Source organism: Salvelinus alpinus, chromosome 4 (genome assembly GCF_045679555.1).
Source record: "Salvelinus alpinus chromosome 4, SLU_Salpinus.1, whole genome shotgun sequence".
NCBI lineage: Eukaryota > Metazoa > Chordata > Actinopteri > Salmoniformes > Salmonidae > Salvelinus > Salvelinus alpinus.
The window spans coordinates 33,337,855-33,359,628 of record NC_092089.1 but is presented as its reverse complement, the minus strand read 5'-3'; the positions used below and the strand labels follow the sequence as shown (position 1 = coordinate 33,359,628).

Here is a 21,774-nt window from a genome sequence, read left to right as displayed (position 1 = left end):
ACGGGCCACCCCCAGATGGTGAGGGTAGGCAACAACACATCCGCCACGCTTACCCTAAACACGGGGGCCCCTCACTCCCTGCTCACCCATGACTTCGTGACCGCGCATGACTCCAACACCCTCCTTAAGTTTCCCGACGACACGATGGTGGTAGGCCTGAACGATGAGACAGCCTATAGGGAGGAGGTCAGAGACCTGGCAGAACAACCTCTCCCTCAATGTGGGCAAGACAAAGGACCTTATCGTGGACTACAGAAAACGGAGGGCAGAACACGCACCCATTCACATCGACATTGCTGTAGTGGAGCGGGTCAAGTTCCTCGGTGTCCAAATCACTAAGGCCCTATCATGGTCCAAATGCACCTACACAGTCATGAAGAGGGCACGACAATGCCTCTTCCCCCTCAGGAGGCTGAAAAGATTTGGCATGGGCCCTCAGATCCTCAAAAAGTTCTACAGCGGCTCCATTGAGAGCATCTTGACTGGCTGCATCACCACTTGGTATGACAACTGCTCAGCATCTGACGCCAAGGCGCTACAGAGGGTAATGCATACGGCCCAGTACATCACTGGTGCCGAACTCCCTGCCATCCAGAACCTCTATACCAGACGGTGTCAGAGGAAGGCCCCAAAATATGTCAAAGACTTCAGCCACCAAGTCATAGTGTTCTCTCTGCTACCGCACGGAAAGCGGTACCGAAGCGCCAAGTCTGGGACCAAAAGGCTCCTGAGCAGCTTCTAACCCGAAAGACATAAGACTGCTGAACAGTTAATCAAATGTTTGCACACTCACTAGACTCTACCCACACACTCACACATACTACACTGACACACCAACACACACACACACACGCTACATAAGCTCACACATACAAAACACACACACACACACATGCATATGTATGGCAACTGCTCGGCATCTGACCATAAGGCGCTACACAGGGTAGTGCGAACGGCCCAGTACATCACTAGGACCAAGCTGCCTGACATCCAGGACCTATATAATAGGCAGTCAGAGGAGGTGTCAGAGGTGTCAGAGGAAAGCCCATTAAATTGTCAGAGACTCCAGCCACCCAAGTTATAGACTGTTTCCTCTGCTACCGCACGGCAAGCGGTACCGGAGCACCAAGTCTAGGACCAAAAGGCTCCTTAACAGCTTCTACCCCCAAGCCATAAGACTGCTGAACAATTAATCAAATGGCTATTTACATTATATTACACTGCTGCTACTTGCTGTTTATTATTTATGCATAGTCTGCAGACGTGTTGCTGTGCGTTTTGTTGCTGTGCGTTTTGCTGCCAACTTTACTTTACTTTGCTAGCTGACAACTTTACGTTTTTTGTTTTGTTTTTGTTTTTAATTATCGTTTATATTTTTAGTTTTTCCATCGCAACTTTTTTCCCTCATTCAACTTTTTCACTCCGGACGCTTTATCTGGACATGGTTCGTCAACACCTTCAACAGCCGAAGCTAAGTAGTAACATTAACATGATGTCTTCTAATTGCAGTCGCTGTACTCATAATATACAGGAGAACGATCGCCTTACGGCGAGAATAGCTGTGTTACAAGCCCAGCTTCAGACGCAATCGTTAGGCAAGGGTAATTTCAGTGTAGGAAAGGAAGAAACAGCGTCTGTGCCACCAGTAAGTACAGATAGTAACGTTAGTATAAATCCCCACGCACAGTCCCCGCAGCCGGACAACTTTCTCATGGCTTCTGGAGGGAAATGCTGTTGGAATGCTCAACCGGTGTCGCTCATTCAGCCGACAGAAACTTTCAACCGGTTCTCCCCATTATGTAGCGAGTCGGAGTCTGAGTCTGAGTCTTCTCTTGTCTCTACTCCTCCCGTTACGGGGTCTGAGACGCCGAAGGCTCCCACCATTAGCTCTGACAAATTGAAAACCCTAGTCATTGGCGACTCCATTACCCGCAGTATTAGACTTAAAGCGAATCACCCAGCGATCATACACTGTTTACCAGGGGGCAGGGCTACCGACGTTAAGGCTAATCTAAAGATGGTGCTGGCTAAAGCTAAATCTGGCGAGTGTAGAGAGTATAGAGATATTGTTATCCACGTCGGCACCAACGATGTTAGGATGAAACAGTCAGAGGTCACCAAGTGCAACATAGCTTCAGCGTGTAAATCAGCTAGAAAGATGTGTCGGCATCGAGTAATTGTCTCTGGCCCCCTCCCAGTTAGGGGGAGTGACGAGCTCTACAGCAGAGTCTCAGCACTCAATCGCTGGTTGAAAACTGTTTTCTGCCCCTCCCAAAAGATAGAATTTGTAGATAATTGGCCCTCTTTCTGGGACTCACCCACAAACAGGACCAAGCCTGACCTGCTGAGGAGTGACGGACTCCATCCTAGCTGGAGGGGTGCTCTCATCTTATCTACCAACATAGATAGGGCTCTAACTCCTCTAGTCCCACAATGAAATAGGGTGCAGGCCAGGCAGCAGGCTGTTAGCCAACCTGCCAGCTTAGTGGAGTCTGCCAATAGCACAGTCAGTGTAGTCAGCTCAGCCATACCCATTGAGACTGTGTCTGTGCCTCGACCTAGGTTGGGCAAAACTAAACATGGCGGTGTTCGCCTTAGCAATCTTATTAAGTTAAAGACCTCCTCCATTCTTGCCATTATTGAAAGAGATCGTGATACCTCACATCTCAAAATAGGGTTACTTAAACGCCAAACTCATCTTACTACAGGACCTGTCAGCTGGAATACGCCGAAAGCGCCGAGAATTTGACGAGGTGAAGAAATACTCCATTGACCGAGGCATCTTTAGGGGATTCAAATACCCAAACGAGCTCAGGATTCTTTACCAAGGAGCCCTGCGACACTTCAAAACTCCCGAAGAGGCAAAACGTTTTTTGAAAGACAACCCCGGTCAATGAGAAATGGACCAATGACTAAATGCGATTACTATTATTACTAAAGGAGGTAAGACAACATATAGCCGATATCCAAAGACCCACCCGCCCTGCTAAATGTCATTATAGCCGTCTAATCTATATTTATGTTCCTTTAGCTGAGAGGGATAGGCTCCATATTATAACCTAGGCCTACTATATGTAGGCTGGGCTATTGATTTTATTTTCTCCCATTTTTAATGTGGTCTGGACGGGGGCTACGTTGTCATTTACCCAATGCGGGGCGGAGAGGATGAGGCATTTCTTTGGTGGGGAGGGGGAGACGTTGTGCGTTGCTAACTGTTCCCGTTTTTTTTTGTTGTTGTTGTTGGAACACAGAATTGTGACTGAGCGGGGAGGTAATAGATCCAACGGGATATGTCGAGTTGTTTGGGAACTCGGCTGGGGTGTTCAGAGACTGTTATTTTATGTAAACCATTTATTTTCCTTTTATGTGAACGCAGCTGTAACTACTATCCACCTTTACCCAGAGATGACTTGCACTAAAGTTCGATTACTGTTCGATGACGATGACTAGTACCTTAAATCTATTGACATGGAACTGCCATGGTCTAGGTCATGCAATAAAACGGAAAAAGATACTATGTGCTCTAAAAAAGGAAAAAGCAGACATCGCGCTATTGCAAGAGACACACCTCTGTGATGCTGAACATGCCAAACTCCGCAGAGCTTGGGTGGGACAGGTGTATTTCTCATCTTTCAAATCCAACAGTAGAGGCACAGCCATACTTATCCATAAGAATGTTCCATTCATAATTGACAAAAACATATCTGATCCGGAGGGGAGATTTATTTTGATAACTGGGTCACTGTATGGGCAACCAATTACTCTCTTAAACATATACGCCCCTAACACAGATACTCCTGCTTTTATGTCGAAAATGATAACCCTGTTCAATGAGCATTGTGTTTCCTTTGGAGTGTTGGCCGGAGATTTTAATTGTACCCTGAACCCAACCCTAGACAAATCATCTCAAGTCCCCACCACAAATCCTAGATCTGCAAAGATGTTGAACTCTCTTACTAAAGAGATGGGACTGATAGATATCTGGAGAGAGACTAATAGCTCATCTATGGACTATACATACTACTCTAATGTCCATAACACCTACTCCCGTATAGATTACATTTTTATCCCAAAGAGTTTCATAAATTCAGCCACGTGTAGAATCGGACCCATAGCGCTTTCGGATCACGCCTTTGTCCACCTCCGCTTTGACCTCTGCAAAAACATCCCGAGGTCAAAGAGCTGGAAATTCAACACCTCCATGCTATCAAACGAAGCATTCCATACATTGGTAACTACATGGATAGACAACTACACACAAGACAACAAAGATTCTCCTGTTTCTCCGGCCACAATGTGGGACGCTGCTAAAGCCACACTAAGAGGTCATCTAATTGCATATGCTTCCTCTAAGAAAAAAGCAATGGAAGCACACAGGCTAGATCTGGAGAGGGAGCTGGAACGCTGTGAAAAAGTACATAAACAATCCACAGACAGCACCTCCTGGAGTCAACTTAAAGCAGCCAAAGCCAAACTGAATTTGGACTATACTCGGGAGATAAAAAAAATAGTTTTCTTTACTAAACAGAAATACCATGAGTATAGCAATAGGCCTAGTAGATTGCTTGCTTATCAATTAAAAAAAGAGCAGTCAGAGCGTACAATTATGGCTATCCGAACAGCAGAGGACGAGGTCACATATGACCCAAAAAAGATCAATTTAACTTTTCATGATTTTTACTGCAAACTATATACCTCTGAGAGAAAACACACGGAAGCAGAACTCCACTCCTTCCTAGAGGGAATCTCGCTACCTAAACTATCAGAGACTGACCAAGAAGATCTCAACTCCCCCTTCACTCCTGAGGAGATCCTGGAGGCAATTACCTCCATGCCACCTAACAAGTCCCCAGGCCCAGATGGATTCCCCAGAGAGTTCTACAAAGCTTTTTGGCCCCAGCTTAGCCCTATTTTCATGCCAATGCTGGAGGATTTTTGTAAAAACAGAGTTCTCCCAGACTCAATGCGCACAGCTCGCATTACAGTGTTGCTCAAAAAAGACAAGGACCCCCTATCCTGCTCCTCCTTCCGGCCCATAAGCTTGTTGGATTTCGACTACAAAATAATTACCAAATTGCTGGCCAAAAGACTAAACACTCTTCTTCCCAAAATAATAAAAGCGGACCAAACTGGATTTATTAGAGACAGATACTCTTCTGATAACATTCGCCGTCTTTTTGATATTATTGATCAAGTAAACGCACAGAAGACCCCTGTCCTGCTGGCTTCACTGGATGCTGAGAAGGCGTTCGACAGGATGGAGTGGAGCTTTTTGTTCTCAGTCTTAGAAAAGTTCAATATGGGCCCAAACTTTATTAAATGGATCAAATCACTATACTCTCATCCAAATGCCATGGTGACTACTAACGGACTGAACTCTGACAGATTCCCTTTGGGACGGGGCACAAGACAAGGGTGCTCGCTATCCCCCCTGCTCTACTTGTTGGGGGCGGAGCCTCTGGCAGAGTTGATAAGGAGCAATCCAAGTATTACAGGTGTTCCTGCAGGCGGCCTGCAGCACAAGATTTCGCTTTACGCGGATGATGTCTTGCTCTACATATCCAACCCTGAGAAATCCCTTCCTCCCATTTTAGACACAATTGCTCAGTATGGCACGTTTTCAGGTTATAAGATTAATTTTAACAAATCCACTGTCTGCCCTCTCAATATTACACTCACCAGTTCTATGAAGACACTATGCCCATTCCAATGGAAGACACAGGGGTTTCAATACCTTGGGATATTCATAACACCAGATCTGAATAGGCTTTTCAAGGAGAATTATCTTCCACTCCTGGATCGAATCAAAAACAACCTCCAAACCTGGATCTCCCTCCCAATTAGCTTAGTAGGAAGAATTAATGTAATCCGTATGAACATCCTCCCTAGACTGAACTATTTATTTCAGATGCTCCCATGCTATCTCCCAGCTTCCTTTTTCAAAACAATTAACCAAAGCATCACCAAATTTATATGGGGCAATAAAAAACCTAGGATCAAGCTCTCCACTCTATCGAAACCTGAATCTAAGGGCGGTCTTGCCCTTCCCTCCCTTCAATTGTACTACTGGTCTGCCCAAATCCGCAACATGCTAACATGGATCACAAACAGACAAGAGTCAACATGGATCCAGATAGAAGCCCAATCCTGTGGTTCATTGCCACTAAGCTCAACTATATTCATTAATAACTTTAGTGAAGTGGGCAACATAGCCAAAACATTTGTGATTTACAGCACCCTACTAGCGTGGAGGGACTGTAGGAAATACCTGGGCATCTCCTCCCAAATATGCTCTCACTCGCCTATAGTAGGCAACCCAGACTTGCCAAAAGCCCTGAGGGATGCCAACTTTAATCTTTGGCATACTCTAGGAATCAGGACCTTTTCAGACCTATTTCATCAGAAGACCACTACACTGAAATCCTTTCAAGAGCTCTGCAGTGAATTCAATGTGCCAAGATCCCATTTTTTTTAATATCTTCAAATTAGACATGTCATCTCCTCATTTACTTCCAAGAGGAGGTTTAGAACTCAGTTGAACGAAGTTGAAACCCTTCTTGTCACAGCACAATCCATTAAAGGCAAAATATCCTATATCTATAGACTCCTTTCTGAGAAAGGAGGCTCCTCCTTTACTCCTTTGAAAATAATCTGGGAAAAGGACCTTGGTCTGACTATCAGTGATGAGTTATGGGCGGAGGTTTGCGACAGGGTATACTGCTCCTCTACTAATGTAAAAATGAAAGAATCTAATTACAAATTTTTGTACAAATTTTATTACACTCCCTTGAGACTCCATAAAATGAAAACAGACATTTCTCCTAACTGTAAAAGATGTACCTCTGAAAGTGGAACCTATATGCATGTATTTTGGAGCTGTAGAGAGATTGCCAGATTTTGGCAATCTATACATACTGCTGCACAGAAAATACTAGATGTACAGTTTGATATGACCCCGTGTCTCTATCTTCTTAATGCCCAGCAGGACTTTGTTCTTGATCCTGACAGAGAAAATTTGCTCATGACCATTACATACTTTGCTAAGAAATGTATCCTTCTATTGTGGGCCTCTAGTACCTCTCCTACATTTAAAATGTGGATTGACCAGATTGTTGACTTTCTCCCTCTTGAAAAGCTCACTTATGACCTCCACAAGAGACAGCCCAAGTTTGATAGACTCTGGTCTCCACTACTCCACTATATCTCAAATTGGACAGAGTGAATGGGGGGATCGGGGAGGTGAGCAGATGCGTGTTGTGTAAGGTGCTGTAAAATCTAAAAACTAATCATTGGCTCGTCATCTCAGCTAAGGCTGGAAATAGCAAATAAGAACCTTGATAGTGCTGCTGCAAGTTCTACATTTTAAATTTTGTTATAATTATTATTTGTGTGTATGTGTGTATGTATGTATATGTAGGTATGTATATATGTATATATATATATATATAACATTTTTTTTATTATTATTATTATTATTATTTTTAAGTCTGTCACATCTGTGAATGTGGAATGTGTTTGGTTGGTTGTTTGAAAACTTAATAAAACTTTAAATTGAAAAAAAAAATAGGGTTACTTAATGTTAGATCCCTCACTTCAAAGGCAGTCATAGTCAATGAACTAATCACTGATCATAATCTTGATGTGATTGGCCTGACTGAAACATGGCTTAAGCCTGATGAATTTACTGTGTTAAATGAGGCCTCACCTCCTGGTTACACTAGTGACCATATCCCCCGTGCATCCCGCAAAGGCGGAGGTGTTGCTAACATTTACGATAGCAAGTCTTTTGAGCTTCTAGTCATGAAATCTATGCAGCCTACTCATTCACTTTTTATAGCTACTGTTTACAGGCCTCCTGGGCCATATACAGCGTTCCTCTCTGAGTTTCCTGAATTCCTATCAGACCTTGTAGTCATAGCAGATCATATTCTAATTTTTGGTGATTTTAATATTCACATGGAGAAGTCCACAGACCCACTCCAAAAGTCTTTCGGAGCCATCATCGACTCAGTGGGTTTTGTCCAACATGTCTCTGGACCTACTCACTGCCACAGTCATACTCTGGACCTAGTTTTGTCCCATGGAATAAATGTTGTAGATCTTAATATTTTTCCACATAATCCTGGACTATCGGACCACCATTTTATTACGTTTGCAATCGCAACAAATAATCTGCTCAGACCCCAACCAAGGAGCATCAAAAGTCGTGCTATAAATTCTCAGACAACACAAAAATTCCTTGATGCCCTTCCAGACTCCTTCTGCCTACCCAAGGACGTCAGAGGACAAAAATCAGTTAACCACCTAACTGAGGAACTCAATTTAACCTTGCGCAATACCCTAGATGCAGTTGCACCCCTAAAAACGAAAAACATTTGTCATAAGAAACTAGCTCCCTGGTATACAGAAAATACCCGAGCTTTGAAGCAAGCTTCCAGGAAATTGGAACGGAAATGGCGCCACACCAAACTGGAAGTCTTCCGACTAGCTTGGAAAGACAGTACCGTGCAGTACCGAAGAGCCCTCACTGCTGCTCGATCATCCTACTTTTCCAACTTAATCGAGGAAAATAAGAACAATCCAAAATTTCTTTTTGATACTGTTGCGAAACTAACTAAAAAGCAGCATTCCCCAAGAGAGGATGGCTTTCACTTCAGCAGTAATAAATTCATGAACTTCTTTGAGGAAAAGATCATGACCATTAGAAAGCAAATTACGGACTCCTCTTTGAATCTGCGTATTCCTCCAGGGCTTAGCTGTCCTGGATCTGCACAGCTCTGCGAGGGCCTGGGATCGGGAGAGACACTTAAGTGTTTTAGTACTATATCTCTTGACACAATGATGAAAATAATCATGGCCTCTAAACCTTCAAGCTGCATACTGGATCCTATTCCTACTAAACTGCTGAAGGAGCTGCTTCCTGTGCTTGGCCCTCCTATGTTGAACATAATAAACAGCTCTCTATCCACCGGATGTGTACCAAACTCACTAAAAGTGGCAGTGATAAAGCCTCTCTTGAAAAAGCCAAACCTTGACCCGGAAAATATAAAAAACTATCGGCCTATATCGAATCTTCCATTCCTCTCAAAAATTTTAGAAAAAGCTGTTGCGCAGCAACTCACTGCCTTTCTGAAGACAAACAATGTATACGAAATGCTTCAGTCTGGTTTTAGACCCCATCATAGCACTGAGACTGCACTTGTGAAGGTGGTAAATGACCTTTTAATGGCGTCAGACCGAGGCTCTGCATCTGTCCTGGTGCTACTAGACCTTAGTGCTGCCTTTGACACCATCGATCACCACATTCTTTTGGAGAGACTGGAAACCCAAATTGGTCTACACGGACAAGTTCTGGCCTGGTTTAGATCTTACCTGTCGGAAAGATATCAGTTTGTCTCTGTGAATGGTCTGTCCTCTGACAAATCAACTGTACATTTCGGTGTTCCTCAAGGTTCCGTTTTAGGACCACTATTGTTTTCACTATATATTTTACCTCTTGGGGATGTTATTCGAAAACATAATGTTAACTTTCACTGCTATGCGGATGACACACAGCTGTACATTTCAATGAAACATGGTGAAGCCCCAAAATTGCCCTCGCTAGAAGCCTGTGTTTCAGACATAAGGAAGTGGATGGCTGAAAACTTTCTACTTTTAAACTCGGACAAAACAGAGATGCTTGTTCTAGGTCCCAAGAAACAAAGAGATCTTCTGTTAAATCTGACAATTCATCTTGATGGTTGTAAAGTCGTCTCAAATAAAACTGTGAAGGACCTCGGCGTTACTCTTGACCCTGATCTCTCTTTTGACGAACATATCAAGACTGTTTCAAGGACAGCTTTTTTCCATCTACGTAACATTGCAAAAATCAGAAATTTTCTGTCCAAAAATGATGCAGAAAAATTAATCCATGCATTTGTTACTTCTAGGTTAGACTACTGCAATGCTCTACTTTCCGGCTACCCGGATAAAGCACTAAATAAACTTCAGTTAGTGCTAAATACGGCTGCTAGAATCCTGACTAGAACCAAGAAATTTGATCATATTACTCCAGTGCTAGCTTCCCTACACTGGCTTCCTGTTAAGGCAAGGGCTGATTTCAAGGTTTTACTGTTAACCTATAAAGCGTTACATGGGCTTGCTCCTACCTATCTTTCCGAGTTGGTCCTGCCGTACATACCAATACGTACGCTACGGTCACAAGACGCAGGCCTCCTAATTGTCCCTAGAATTTCTAAGCAAACAGCGGGAGGCAGGGCTTTCTCCTATAGATCTCCATTTTTATGGAACAGTCTGCCTACCCATGTGAGAGACGCAGACTCGGTCTCAACCTTTAAGTCTTTACTGAAGACTTATCTCTTCAGTAGGTCATATGATTGAGTGTAGTCTGGCCCAGGAGTGTGAAGGTGAACGGAAAGGCTCTGGAGCAACGAACCGCCCTTGCTGTCTCTGCCAGGCCGGTTCCCCTCTCTCCACTGGGATTCTCTGCCTCTAACCCTGTTACAGGGGCTGAGTCACTGGCTTGCTGGTGCTCTTTCATGCCGTCCCTAGGAGGGGTGCGTCACTTGAGTGGGTTGAGTTACTGACGTGATCTTCCTGTCTGGGTTGGCGCCCCCCCTTGGTTTGTGCTGTGGTGGAGACCTTTGTGGGCTATACTCGGCCTTGTCTCAGGATTGTAAGTTGGTGGTTGAGGATTTCCCTCTAGTGGTGCGGGGGCTGTGCTTTGGCAAAGTGGGTGGGGTTATATCCTTCCTGTTTGGCCCTGTCCGGGGGTTTCTTCGGATGGGGCCACAGTGTCTCCTGACCGCTCCTGTCTCAGCCTCCAGTATTTATGCTGCAGTAGTTTATGTGTCGGGGGGCTAGGGTCAGTTGGTTACCTGGAGTACTTCTCCTGTCTTATCCAGTGTCCTGTGTGAATTTAAGTATGCTCTCTCTAATTCTCTCGTTCTCTCTTTCTCTCTGAGAACCTGAGCCCTAGGACCATACGTCAGGACTACCGGGCATGATGACACCTTGCTGTCCCCAGTCCGCCTGGCCTTGCTGCTATTCCAGTTTCAACTGTTCTGCCTGCGGTTATGGAACCCCTACCTGTCCCAGACCTGCTGTTTTCAACTCTTAATGATCGGCTATGAAAAGCCAACTGAGATTTATTCCTGATTATTATTTGACCATGCTTGTCATTTATGAACATTTTGAAAATCTTGGCTCTCTCTAATTTTCTCCTTCTCTCTTTCTTTCTCTCGGAGGACCTGGGCCCTAGGACCTTGCGTCGGGACTGCCGCCCGTGGTGACTCCTTGCTGTCCCCAGTCCGCCTGGCCTTGCTGCTATTCCAGTTTCAGCTGTTCTGCCTGCGGTTATGGAACCGCCACCTGTCCCAGACCTGTTGTTTTTCAACTCTTGATGATCGGCTATGAAAAGCCAACTGAAAATTATTCATGATTATTATTTGACCATGCTTGTCACTTATGAACATTTTCAACATCTTGGCATAGTTCTGTTATAATCTCCACCCGGCACAGCCAGAAGAGGACTGGCCACCCCTCATAGCCTGGTTCCTCTCTAGGTTTCTTCCTAGGTTTTGGCCTTTCTAGGGAGTTTTTCCTAGCCACCGTGCTTCTACACCTGCATTACTAGCTGTTTGGGGTTTTAGGCTGGGTGTCTGTACAGCACTTCGAGATATTAGCTGATGTACGAAGGGCTATATAAAATAAAATTGATTGATTGATTGATGATAGTCACTTCACCCCTTCCTACATGTACAAATTACCTTGACTAACCTGTACCTCCGCACACTGACTCGGTACCGGTACCCCAGGTATATAGCCTCGTTATTGTTATTTTATTGTGTTACTTTTACTTTAGTTTATTTGGTAAATATTTTCTCTCTTCTTGAACTGCACTGTTGGTTGAGGGCTTGTAAATAAGCATTTCACAGTAAGGTCTACACTTGTTGTAGTCGGCGCATGTGACAAATACAGTTTGATTTGATTTGACACCACACACACAGTCACACACATAGACACACTTTCATGCTGCTGCTACTCTGTTTATTATATATCATGATTGCCTAGTGACTTTTACCCCTACCTACCTGTTCATACAGTATTACCTTGATGACCTCAACTACCTGGTAGCCCTGCACATTGACTTGGCACTGGAACTCCTTGTATTTGGCCTCGCTATTGTTCTCATTGTCTTATTATTGCCTTTTTTATTCAGCAAATATGTGTCTTACTTCTTAACTCTGTATTGTTGGGAATGGGCTCGTAAGTTAGCATTACACTGTAAAGTCTACACCTGTTTAGTTCGGCGCATCTCACTAATAACATTTTATTTGAAATTATTTGACTTACCTAGGGGTTAGGGACAGGGGGTTGACTTGGAATTGGGTAGCAGGCCTAAATTGAGGTAAAATAGCTCATGATATTGATCATCAGTTTTTATCCTGTCTTGTATGGCCATCTAGTGAGGGTACCTGGCCTGCTACAGCCACAGTGGATTATGGGGACTGTAGTCATGTACCTTGTAAGCTCTTGGCACTGGTGTAGTCCATGCTCCAGCTGACCAGGGCCATGGTGAGGCCCAGCAGCACCAGGAAGATCCAGTCCTCCCCCAGCTTGGTCACGATGTACCGCTGTATACGAGCCACACAGTCTGGACCAACACAATAAGTTATATTACTGTATGTGTTTAGGCCTCAATATAACTTTTACCGGGGGTTATTTACAGTGATGTAGATAGAACTAGTCCTTGTCTCTCACCTTGGCATTTGGAGTAGGGGCGTGGCTTCTTTGTGGAGGAGGTGTGGCTGAGATATGACTCCATGGTGACGGGGTTGGGATGTCGTTGGCCACGCCCCCGTCTGGCATTGACCATGTTGTTTTCTCCTGTCTGTTTCCTCCATTGTCTCTCTGTCAGCAGCCGTGTGGCTTCCCGCCTGGCAAAGCTACCCAGTTGTTCCCTGTACTCCCCGTAGAGCTGGACAGAGCAGAGACTACATTACCCAGGAAGCAATGTTAAATCTACATTACATTACCCAGAAGGCCCAGCGGGTTCCCTCTACTCGCCCATGGACATGGACAGAGCAGGATACTACATATACTTACCAAGAGCACCTCCCTGGATAGAGCAAAGACTATATAGTATTACCCAGAAACCCTTGCAGTTTCCTGGACAGAGCAGACTTCATTACCCAGAAAGCCTTTTAGTTCTCTTCATTACCAAGAGGCTCCCTAGGCCTTCTCCCCATAGAGCTGAACACTGAGATCAAAGACGACATTACCCAGAACCCCTTGCAGTTTCCTGTACAGAGCAGACTTCATAACCCAGAAAGCATTGCAGCTCTATTCACTACCAAGAGGCTCCCTGTAGGCCTTCTCCCCATAGAGCTGAACACTGAGGTAAAAGATTACATTAGCAAGAAAGCCCAGAAATCCCCAGGATGCAGTAGGGTTTTTTCATGTGTTGCATTGTCTTGAATTTGAGGTTAGGGAAGAAAGGCAGATGAGAGAGAGAGGAAGTGATTGGGAGTGGGAGGGCGAGAGAATCAGAGGAAATTAAAAGGGGGATCATAAATCAGAGCAGTAGAGAAAACTGGATCCGGCACAGTGGGATAGCTGGAGATAACGAGGTAGAGAGGGAATGTGCGGCGTATCTGTAAGGGATACACACCAACCTGAATACCCTGCCGCAGGCCAGAAATAGACAAAATGGGCCAAGAGATCGGAAAAACCCCTCCCTGAGTGGAAGCTGGGCTGGACAGGAGCCAGGTTGCCAGAGGAAGAGATCCCAGGAAGACAGAACATTCCACACCTTCCTCTTCCAACACGCATGCACGGATGTACTCACGCACACACACACGCACGCACCCACGCTCGCACGCACGCACGCACGCACGCACGCACGCACGCACGCACGCACGCACGCACGCACGCACGCACGCACACACACACACACACACACACACACACACACACACACACACACACACACACACACACACACACACACACACAGGAGCTGCTCTAGGATCAGCTTTCACCACCCCACTCCTACACTTCAACCTACACAGGCTATAAAACACACCTGGACCTGGACCTGTGCTTCAAGACAAGTAATGCTTACACCTACAGTATATCTGCATACCACTAAGTTGCAACGCATGAGTCTAAATCAGTGGAAGAACTAAATCACTGGCGCCAGACAGTCCTGTATCAGGTTCTCACAGGAGAGGAAAGCTGATGCAACCAACCTACCAGGAGGCCTACTGACAACCATGTCAGATGATACCAGGGTTGTGGAGAAATCCAATTTGATTTTATAGGAGAATTTACATTGAATTCAATTCAAATTTCAACAAGTTTGGACTGTTGGAATTAGAATTGAATTGGAATTGTAAAAACATGTAATCTTTAGAATTTAATTGGAATTCAATATTTGTACATTTCCCAGTTAATATACAAAAATTGACAGCATGATTTGTTTTAAATAATATCAACTTGTATTCCTATATTTCCAGTATAGCTAAGCTGTATGAACAGTGGCATCATGAAAGCCTGAAGGAATTAAATTGGAATTGGAATTTGTCTGGTATAATATTGAATTGGGAAAATTTATTATTGAAATTTACTTGAATTGTAATTGAGAATTATTTACATTTTGTTTGAATTCAAAGACTGACCTGGAATTAGATTGTAATTTGTGGAATTAACCGGAACCCTGGATAATACAGGTGCAACTGTTGTTCATTTCAAAATGGCTTTGTGTATTTATGCAGAGTAAAAGCATTAACGATGTGACACTAGTGATTTGTGTTTCACTGTTTCTAAATCTCTTTATTCAAAGACTCAATCATGGACACTCTTACTGACAGTTGTGGCTGCTTTGTGTGATGTATTGTTGTCTCTAACTTCTTGACCTTTGTGCTGTTGACTGTGCCCAGTAATGTTTGTACCATGTTTTGTGCTGCTACCATGTTGTGTTGCTACCATGTTGTTGTCATGTTGTGTTGCTACCATGCTGTGTTGTCATGTGTTTCTGCTTTGCTATGTTGTTGTCTTAGGTCTCTCTTTATGTAGTATTGTGTTGTCTCTCTTGTTGTGATGTGTGTTTTGTCCTATATTTATATTTATTTAAAATAAAAATGTATCCCAGGCCCCGTCCCCGCAGGAGGCCATTTGCCTTTTGGTAGGCCGTCATTGTAAATAAGATGTGTTCTTAACTGACTGCCTGGTTAAATAAAGGTTAAATAAAAATTCCAGGGGCAATGTCTAGGCTACTTTGAGGGATTCATTTTTTGTGAACAATAAACGGTCAACAACAATAACGCTGAACTGCCTTGTGCAATGTTTCCCCTTGGTTAAACCTCTCGACTCATTCCCCATAGTGACCCTTCCCTATACCCTAATAGAGTGATGGAATTACAGGCTATAGTGAGGCTGGTGTTAAACACATCTTATGTTGCCAACTGTTCTTGAACACACCTCTTAAAAGTTATTTTGATGTTTTGAAAGTCCTATTGCAAATGTTACTGCAAGTGAGCAAACTATCTCTACTATCTGTTCACTCCTATTCAAAACAACGCTGTATTATATCCAGAGGCTTATGAACTGCCATGCAACAAGCATTTACTCAATTGTTTTCATTCTGACACTTACACTGTAATAGCTGTACTAACAGTGGATCTATAATTCATTTAGATAAAAAACAAGTAGAACAGTGATGTCTTGCCAGGGCAAGTTGACTTGAATGTTCCCTCTCTTGAGGAAGCAATAGACATTATACTGTATTGATCACATGTACATACAGTAAGTACACATATAAGTGAAATTGTCCCAATACTTTTGGTTCCCTAAAATGGGGGGACGATGTACAAAAAGTTATGTTCTTTTTACACTGTTCACCGGATATGGATGAAAATACCCTCATATTAAAGCTGACAGTCTGCACTTTAACCTCCTAGTAATTGTATAATTTCAAATCCAAAGTGCTGGAGTACAGAGCCAAAACAACAAAACATGTGTCACTGTCCCAATACTTCTGGAGCTCACTGTATAACCCCTCAAAAGATACATACGCATTTAACAGCTTAAGATAAATATATAATCCTGTTGCATACTGTACCTGTTCTGTGGCTGCTTTCTTGGGCATTCTTTAATGGGACTGTTCTCTCCCTGTCCTACAGTATTATATGTGACTGTAATACCAGGTCAACACTAAACATTAACAACACAACGCTATCAATCTGGGATGAACAAACAGGCAGGACAGGTAAAAAAACAGGAACCTGGGGAGTGATGACAAAAATGAGAGGGGGAGACAGAGGGTGAGAGACAGACAGTACGATAGATCGAGAGATCGAAAGATAAGACACGGAATGAAAGAATGAATCAACCACAGGGAGAAAAGAGTATCTCTCTCTAGAGAAAGAAAGAGAGAGAAATAGAAAGAGAGACAGCGTGAGAGAGTCTGAGACCTGTGATACATCTATCACTGAGAGCCTATCACTCTTCATCTGTCAGCCTGTGTTTGTCCTGTGTCACTGTGTGACCCTGTGTGTGGAGTCATACACTGTACACTCCACTCAATACACTGATAACCCATTCACTACTATTCCACACACATACTCACCATGCCAAAGGACTCAATACGCACAAAGCCAGAGAGAAACTAGCTCAGGGTTCAATCCTACCTATTTTTTTATATTGAAATACATACAAGTGGTATCCAAGAAACACTCACTTCAAAACCAACCTGATGTGGGAGTTGTAAGGGCCTCTATGTGCCTCAACTAGAAGATTAACAGTCAATCACTAAGTCCATCAGTAACAACACTGAACGGAAGGAAGAGAGGAGGTATAGAACCGCTTAGAATGAACAGGGAAGAAACTTTCGATGACTTTAGGGAGGGGAGAGCTGGAGAGAGGGAAAGAGAAGTAGATAGAGAGAGAAATAGAGAGGGGTCGCGAGAGACTCGGAGGGAGAGAGAGGGGGGGGGTGTAGAGAGAGACTCAGGAAGAGAAAGAGAGAGAGAGAGAGAGAGAAAGAGAAGGATATAGAGAGAATCAGGGAGAGTGAGAGGGGTAAAGATAGACTCAGGGAGAGAGTGTGATAGAGAGAGAGAGAGAGAGAGAGAGAGAGATAGGGGTAGAGAGAGAGACTCACGGAGAGAGAGAGAGAGAGAGAGAGAGCGAGAGAGAGAGAGAGAGAGAGAGAGAGAGAGAGAGAGAGAGAGAGAGAGAGAGAGAGAGACAGATAATATATTTCACTTGATTTGGCAATGTAAACATATTTTTCCTATTTCCCCCCCCCCCCCCCTTGAATTTAATCGAGAGAGAGACTCACAGAGAGAGTGAGAGCTGCTAACAGATTCAGAGAGTGAAGGGCAGGGTGACATTCAGAGTTAATTAAAAAATAATAATAACAACAGATTCCTGGGTCCCTGGTGAGTGTGTGTCTGTGTGGTGCCCCATGTCCTAATCTCTGTATCTGTCCGTCAGTGACTGGGTCAGATTATATTATTAACCTTGTGTCCCAAGACAGGGCTATATTGTCATATATATTGCTGACCACACATGCACGCACGCACGCACGCACGCAAACACACACACGCACGCGCGCGCGCATGCACACGGGTAATACATGGGTAATCTATAATACCAAGGAACGGGAAACCCACCCCTGTAGAAAATCATTGGCTCCAATAACAACACTCCCGTAACAATTTAGAGCATGCAAGTAAACCCTAACAGACAACCTATAAGGATAACCACACTGTTTTAGGACTTCACCTATAAGGATAACCACACTGTTTTAGGACTTCACCTATAAGGATAACCACACTGTTTTAGGACTTCACCTATAAGGATAACCACACTGTTTTAGGACTTCACCTATAAGGATAACCACACTGTTTTAGGACTTCACCTATAAGGATAACCACACTGTTTTAGGACATCCCCTATAAGGGTAAAACCACACTGTTTTAGGACTTCACCTATAAGGATAACCACACTGTTTTAGGACATCCCCTATAAGGGTAAAACCACACTGTTTTAGGACTTCACCTATAAGGATAACCACACTGTTTTAGGACATCCCCTATAAGGATAACCACACTGTTTTAGGACATCCCCTATAAGGGTAAAACCACACTGTTTTAGGACATCCCCTATAAGGGTAAAACCACACTGTTTTAGGACATCCCCTATAAGGGTAAAACCACACTGTTTTAGGACATCCCCTATAAGGGTAAAACCACACTGTTTTAGGACATCCCCTATAAGGGTAAAACCACACTGTTTTAGGACATCCCCAAGAGTCAATGTTTCATGCACAATAGTTTAAAGGTAATATTCCAAACACTGTGCAATATCTCTTCGCACATATCTTAAACACAATGTACATGTTTTCTTTAGTTGATTGAATGAAATATTGATTTTCTTAAGACATTTATATGCCAAGCAGTTTAAATTGAGAACATAACATTTTTTGAGAACACAAAATTGAGACCACTTGGCCACATGTAAATAAATATGTAACATTCTAACATAAACAATGTCAACATGACCTCTCAATAATTTGAAATTATGTGATGTTATAACATAATAAAGAAATATAAATAGGACTAGTAAAATATCAATATCAATAAAGGTCTTACCAGAATCTGGTCTAAGTTCAGACCGGTCTCAAAAGTGTTGATGCGCTCCTGCATCTTCCCTCCTCTCTTCTCAGGTGCTGTGTGATGTCACTCTGTCCTTCCTCTCTCTAATATACATTGTATATAACCTCTATCTGGATGTTACATCTGTCCTTTCTGTCCTTTAAGACATCCCTGTAAGAGTGACTGTACCTGCCTTCTTTTTGTCCAAGGGGAGGTAGTACAGTATCGTCCCCAATGACTTACAGGTATGGTCAATTAAGTACAACACACACACACACAGTCTTGTTTAACTAGCCTAGTGAGGACGCACAATTCAGTCCCATTCAAAATCCAATTTTCCCTAACCATTAACCCTAACCCTGAACCTAACCCTAGCTCCTAACCCTAAACTATCCCTAGCTCCTAACACTAACCCTAAACCTAATTCTAACCCTAACAGTAATTCTAACCTTAACCCTAAACCTCCTAGATATAGCATTTGACCTTGTAGGGGCTAACAAAATGGGTTGACAATAGGTTGTCAACAGCTATTCATTCTCCTAGGTCTATTCCCTATAAGCCAGTCGGCCAGTCAGCCAGTCAGTCTAGGAGACTCCAGCTATCCAGTCCAAGATTATAAAACTAACTAGGGACACCTCGCAGGGCATGAATGGAAGTAACCAACAATGCAGCTAAAAAAATTGAGTTAAAAAAATATTTACCAAATAAACTAAAGTAAAAGAAAATCTAATCAACCAAAAAGTAACACAATACATTTTCATAACAATAACGAGGCTATATACAAGCAGTACCAGTACCGAGTCAATGTGCAGGGTACAGGTTAGTCGAGATAATGTGTAAAGTGCAGAGATAATAAACAGCGTGTAGTGTAAAAACAAAGGGTGGGGTGTAAATAGTCCGGGTGGCCATTTGATTAGTTGTTCAGCAGTCTTATGGCTTGGGGGTAGAAGCTGTTAAGGAGCCTTTTGGTTCTAGACTTGGCGCTCTGGTACCGCTTGCCATGCAGTAGCAGAGAGAACAGTCTATGACTTTGGTGACTGGAGCCTTTGACAATTTTCTGGGCCTTCCTCTGACATCACCTTGTATAGAGGTCCTGGATGTCAGGAAGCTTGGCCCCAGTGATGTACTGGGCCATACTGGGTGGCAGGGTAGCCTAGTGGTTAGAGTGTTGGACTTATAACTGAAAGGTTGCCAGATCGAATCCCTGAGCTGACAAGGTAAAACTTTGTTCTTCTGCCCCTGAACAAGGCAGTTCCTAGGCTGTCATTGAAAATAAGAATTTGTTCTTAACTGACTTGCCTAGTTAAATAAAAAAACATTTTAAAGTATGCACTACCCTCTGTTGCGCCTTACAGTCAGATGCAGAGCAGTTGCCATACTAGGCGGTGATGCAACCGGTCAGGATGCTCTTGATGGTGCAGCTGTAGAAAATGTTGAGGATCTGGGGACCCATGCCAAATCTTTTCAGTCTCCTGAGGGGAAAATGGTGTTGTCGTGACCTCTTCACAACTGTCTTGGTGTGATTGGACCATGATAGTTTGTTGGTGATGTGGACACCAAGGAACTTGAAGCTCTCAAGCTCTCAACTTGAAGCTCTCAAGCTCTCAAGCTCTCAGCTCCACTTTAGTCCTGTCAATCCTATAGTCCACGATCAGCTCATTTATCTTGCTCACATTGAGTGAGAGATTGTTGTCCTGGCACCACAGTACCAGGTCTCTGACCTCCTCCCTATAGGCTGTTTCATCATTGTCGGTGATCAAGCCTGTTGTGTCATCAGCATACTCAATGATGGTGTTGGAGTCGTGCTTGGCCATGCAGTCGTGGGTGAAGAGGGAGTACAGGACGGGACTAAGTACACACCCCTGAGGGGCCCCAGTGTTGAGGATCAACGTGGCAGATATGTTGTTGCCTACCCTTACCACCTGGGGGCAGCCCGTCAGGAAGTCCAGGATCCAGTTGCAGAGGGAGGTGTTTAGTCCCAGGGTCCTTGGCTCAGTGATGAGCTTTGTGGGCACTATGGTGTTGAACGCTGAGTTGTAGTCAATGAACAGCATTCTCACATAGGTGTTCCTTTTGTCCAGTTGGGAAAGGCCAGTGTGGAGTGCGATTGAGATTGCGTCATCTGTGGATCTGTTGGGAGATATGTGAATTAGGTGGGTCTAGGGATTCTGGCATAATGGTGTTGATGTGAGCCATAACCAGCCTTTCAAAGCACTTCATGGCTACCGACGTGAGTGCTACGGGTCGGTAATCATTTAGGCAGGTTACCTTCGCTTTCTTGGGCACAGGGACTATGGTGGTCTGTTTGTGAATGTTGACCTGTTTAATGGTCTTTCTCACATCGGCTACGGAGAGCGTGATCACAGTCGTCTGGAACAGTTGGTGCTCTCATGCATGCTTCAGTGTTGCTTGCCTTGAAGCGAGCATAAAAGGCATTTAGCTCATCTGGTAGGCTCGCGTCACTGGGCAGTTCGCTGGCCTTATACAGCTCGTTGAGTGCGGTCTTAGTGCCAGCATTGGTTTGTGGTGGTAAATAGATGGCTACAAATAATATAGATGAGAACTCTCTTGGTAGATAGTGTGGTCTACAGCTTATCATGAGATATTCTACCTCAAGCGAGCAATACCGCGAGACTTCTTTAATATTAGACATCGCCCACCAGCAGTTATTGACAAATAGACCCACACCCCCACCCCCACCCCTCGTCTTACCAGACGTAGCTGCTCTGTCGCGCCGAAACACGGACAAGCCAGCCAGCTCTATATTATCCGTGTAGTCGTTCAGCCAGGTCTCTGTAAAACATAATATATGATTTGATTTGAGTTAGGAAACTCATTTGTGACTGACAGTAGTGGAAATATAATATATGCATAAAAAGGTACAGACGTACAAGGTAAAGTACCGTACACACCTATTGGGATGTTTTTATTTAATTTTATTTGTATTTAACCTTTATTTAACTAGGCAAGTCAGTTAAGAACAAATTATTATTTACAAAGACGGCCTAGGAACAGTGGAATAACTACCTTGTTCAGGGTCAAAACAACATATTTTTACCTTGTCAGCTCAGGGATTCGATTACTGGCCCAACACTCTAACCACTAGGCTAAC

The 21,774-nt window shown here is 43.8% G+C and overlaps 1 protein-coding gene across 1 annotated transcript in view; it reads right to left on the bottom strand.

Annotated features, from left to right (window-relative positions):
* Nucleotides 1-13,083, bottom strand: part of clcn1b (chloride channel, voltage-sensitive 1b) — a 39,661-nt gene extending 26,578 nt beyond the window's left edge. The window contains exons 1-2 of the mRNA XM_071396661.1: nt 12,763-13,083; nt 12,524-12,655 (exon numbers count right to left, since the gene is read on the bottom strand). Coding sequence (XP_071252762.1) covers nt 12,524-12,655; nt 12,763-12,877 — 247 coding nt within the window. The 5' untranslated portion in view covers nt 12,878-13,083. The remainder of the gene's footprint in view (nt 1-12,523; nt 12,656-12,762) is intronic.
* Nucleotides 13,084-21,774: the final 8,691 nt, after the last annotated feature.